General features: G+C 30.8%; 1 protein-coding gene across 1 annotated transcript; it reads right to left on the bottom strand.

The window, feature by feature from the left end:
• Positions 1-581: 581 nt before the first annotated feature.
• On the bottom strand, positions 582-1,338 carry LOC135960416 (glutathione S-transferase 1-like). The gene has a single exon (XM_065511706.1). It carries the CDS (start codon positions 1,284-1,286, stop codon positions 618-620), a length of 669 nt encoding a protein of 222 aa, XP_065367778.1. The 5' UTR covers positions 1,287-1,338; the 3' UTR covers positions 582-617.
• Between the last annotated feature and the right edge of the window lie 2,053 nt (positions 1,339-3,391).

The following is a 3,391-nucleotide window of genomic DNA, read 5'->3' as shown; positions in this document are numbered from 1 at the left end:
TATACATAAGGAAAAATAAAAATAAACTGTATGATGATTATATCAACACAATTTTGTATAAAACCAGTTTGTAAGAATTACTCACAAAATGTTTAAAGTGACTACACTCCGGATTACTTAGAGACACTTAAGTGACAATTGTCTTCACGTCTTATCTCTGCACTACAGAGAGCACATACATACGTGTCAAATGACCAAAATATATAAATTGGAGTCAGCCAAGTGATAAGACATTTGTGACAATTACTGTCTTTAAGGGATACATTGACTACTTGCTTAACCGCTTTAACTTGGCTTTAGCACTAACTATATGTCTTACCCCCATTAACACGAAACCTGGTTATGCCTTAGCTAATAGTTATACTGTCGGTTAATATAATTTTTGTATGAAAAATGTCAGTATAACTATTAGTTAACACATAACCAGCCTTCGTGTTACTGGGGGTTAATTGTAAACATTCTCAGTTAAAAATTTAATAAAAATAAATTCCTGTGGGTTTTATTCGATTAATAAAATATTGAAGAACCTAATCTAATTGATCTATAATTGAGAAATCTATAATAAGTAAGCGATAAAACAATTTCCAATAATATAATTGCATTTTAATATAAATTTCTTAGGGTACAATTGTAATATTGAATGATTTAATTAGTTTTATTAAATTTTTAACGCCAGATCCATTGGCCTCCTCATAGTAGGGTAAATATTCCATACGTTTAATCCACGCAGTCAACTTTGGATATTTCGAATTGTCAATATTAGCAAATGCTGCCAAAGACGTAACTGTAGCTACAATGCTAAAGTCAGCTATTGTCAAGTCGTTACCGGCCATATATTGAGTATCTTTGAGAAAAACTTCTAGAAATTCGTAGATTTCATGGAGAGTATCAATTTTTGCTCGAGGAACTTTTGTTTCATTTCTGTACCACAACGGACCTGTGATATTGCGAAGTCCACCTTGAAACATGACACCACTCTCGAAGAATAAACGCTGATTGACAACTGCACGCTTTAGAAAATCTTTGGGATATAGAGTATCGTCTTTGCTATATTTGGACACCAAGTAGGCAATGATGGCATGAGAATCCCAAATAAAATTGCCATCGTCCTCCAATGTAGGAACAGTGTGTTGGGGATTCTTTTTTAGATATTCATCTGATATATGTTCTTTAGCATTGAAATCAACTGCTTTTAATTCAAATGGCAAATTGAGAGCTCTTAATGCTAGAAGACATGCACGTACCGGAGGACTCGGATCAGAACCGTACAATATAATGTTTGTCATAATTTTAGCTGTTTGTTTGATTGAATGCTATAAAACAACACGTTAATTTCGAATCTTGCGTGTAATGAAACTGATAGCTGTAGAGAAATGTTGAATAAAGCTTTTTTTTTGAGTAGACAAAAAGCTTTATAATTTAGTTGTTTATTTTATCTCGCATTTTATTAATTTCGAGTATACAATTCTGTTAAATATGTTGAGTGCATTTACTGCAGTCAAATTTTATACCCTCCACCACCACAAGTGGTTTGTCATTCCGTGTGTAACATTGAGAAATGTTCATCTGAGACCCAACAAAGAATATATATCCTTGATTCTTATGAAATTCAAAGTCGAATCCGTTTGTCTGTTATATAGAGTTTTTCAGGAGAAATCCCGCAAAATTTTCAATCCCGAATCCTGGGAAATTGTGCGACAATTCCCGGGAATTATTTTCTTTAGTTTTATGTGATTTTATTGAACTTGATTTTCTCTAAAAGAAGCTTAAGGCTTCAAAACAAATGCAGAAGATTCATACAAGAAAAAACATTCAACCCAAATAGACTAATAACAAGTTCATTATTCAAAATATTCCAAAAACTCATGAATGTTCACGGCTGTCACAGAATTCTATCCGATCGAAAGTGTAGTTTATTTAGTGTGTATGTATGTATTTTACTTTTTCACTAAGAGTAAAACTAAAATTTTTGGAATAAAACCAAATTCCGTGGAATTGAATTTTGTTTCATATTATTGGGTTATCATCAAGTTTTAATTAACATATTTACTTCAGTTTTGATTTAATAAGCAAAACAATGCAATTCAAAATTAAAAAAAATAAAATATTTTTTTTTTGCGAATTAACAGAATTAATTGGAATCTAACGAAGGTAGAACAAAATGTAATGGAAATTGCAGCCATTCCAATACAAATGACAAATGGTCACAAGCTTGTATATAACCAAAATTAGAAACCGTGTCAGTTTATCTTTTTATATTGGATTTTTTTATTTGTATCCAATTACATTATAAAACCAAAGACATTTTTTAGATTTTTAACGGATTCTACATTCTTAAAATGGAATAATTTGTTGTAGACTTGAATTCACGGGGTCCCGGGAAATTTCAAAGTGAATTCCGATTTCCAGGGAAATGAAAAAGTGCGGGAAAAGAAAATCTCTACTGTTATACAATATTGTTTACATTTTTCCTAAGAAGTTTGGTATTGAAAATCAGTATTCCGATATTCACAAAATTCAGATTTATTCGAAAATCATTGAAATACGAATAAATCTCCTACAAAATATCACTAGCAAATTGTAATTCCTCTAATACATATGAATCGCCGTACAAAATTGTATGAAGATCGGCCCATAACTCATCATGGCTTGTATGTCTTAAGGACCACTTAAGAAAAACTCGTTAAACTATGTATATAAATTCGATATCGAACCAAAATTTTACACAAATCAGTAATTTGTATCCAAAAATCGTACTACTTGATTTAGCGAATATCGGATTCGATATAGAACCTAAAAATGTATATGTATTTATGTATGTAAATTTAATATCGACATAGAGATAAAATTCAACAGCAATTTGTTCAATTTTCTAAATTTATTTTAATACCCTTTTTGACACACCAATCCACAGCAGAATCGAAATTTTTTGGAAATAAACGGCTGGTCCGATCGGGATTAAATTTGACGTGGACGTAGCCAAGGAATATTATTTGAGTTAAAGTTATTAAAATGGATCCTACAAAGTAGGGTACCTTCGACATGTAAAATTTCAAAGATTTTTATATTTTCGGCTAGGTCTGGAAAAAACATGCTTGCAAGTACTTTTTATCTCTTACTAGTTGACCGCCCCGGCTTCGCCCGGTAGCATTTACTAATGTTAGTTCTTCACCTGCCTGTTCTTATTTATTTGCAAATAAAATATCTAAATTTGTACTGCATACTTTAGGGAACTCAAAAAAAAAAATTCTGAGTTTTACCCGGAATTTTTGATTTTTTTTTATTAACCATCTCCTGAAAATTTCGAATCGAATAAAAAAAAAATCATTTATATATATATAAATAATTTCTGAGTTATAGGCATTTCAAAATTGAAATTTTAAAATTTTGG

Source organism: Calliphora vicina, chromosome 5 (assembly GCF_958450345.1).
Source record: "Calliphora vicina chromosome 5, idCalVici1.1, whole genome shotgun sequence".
Classification (NCBI taxonomy): Eukaryota; Metazoa; Arthropoda; class Insecta; order Diptera; family Calliphoridae; genus Calliphora; species Calliphora vicina.
Note: the sequence above shows the minus strand (reverse complement) of the source record. Positions and strands in the feature narration are given on the sequence as shown.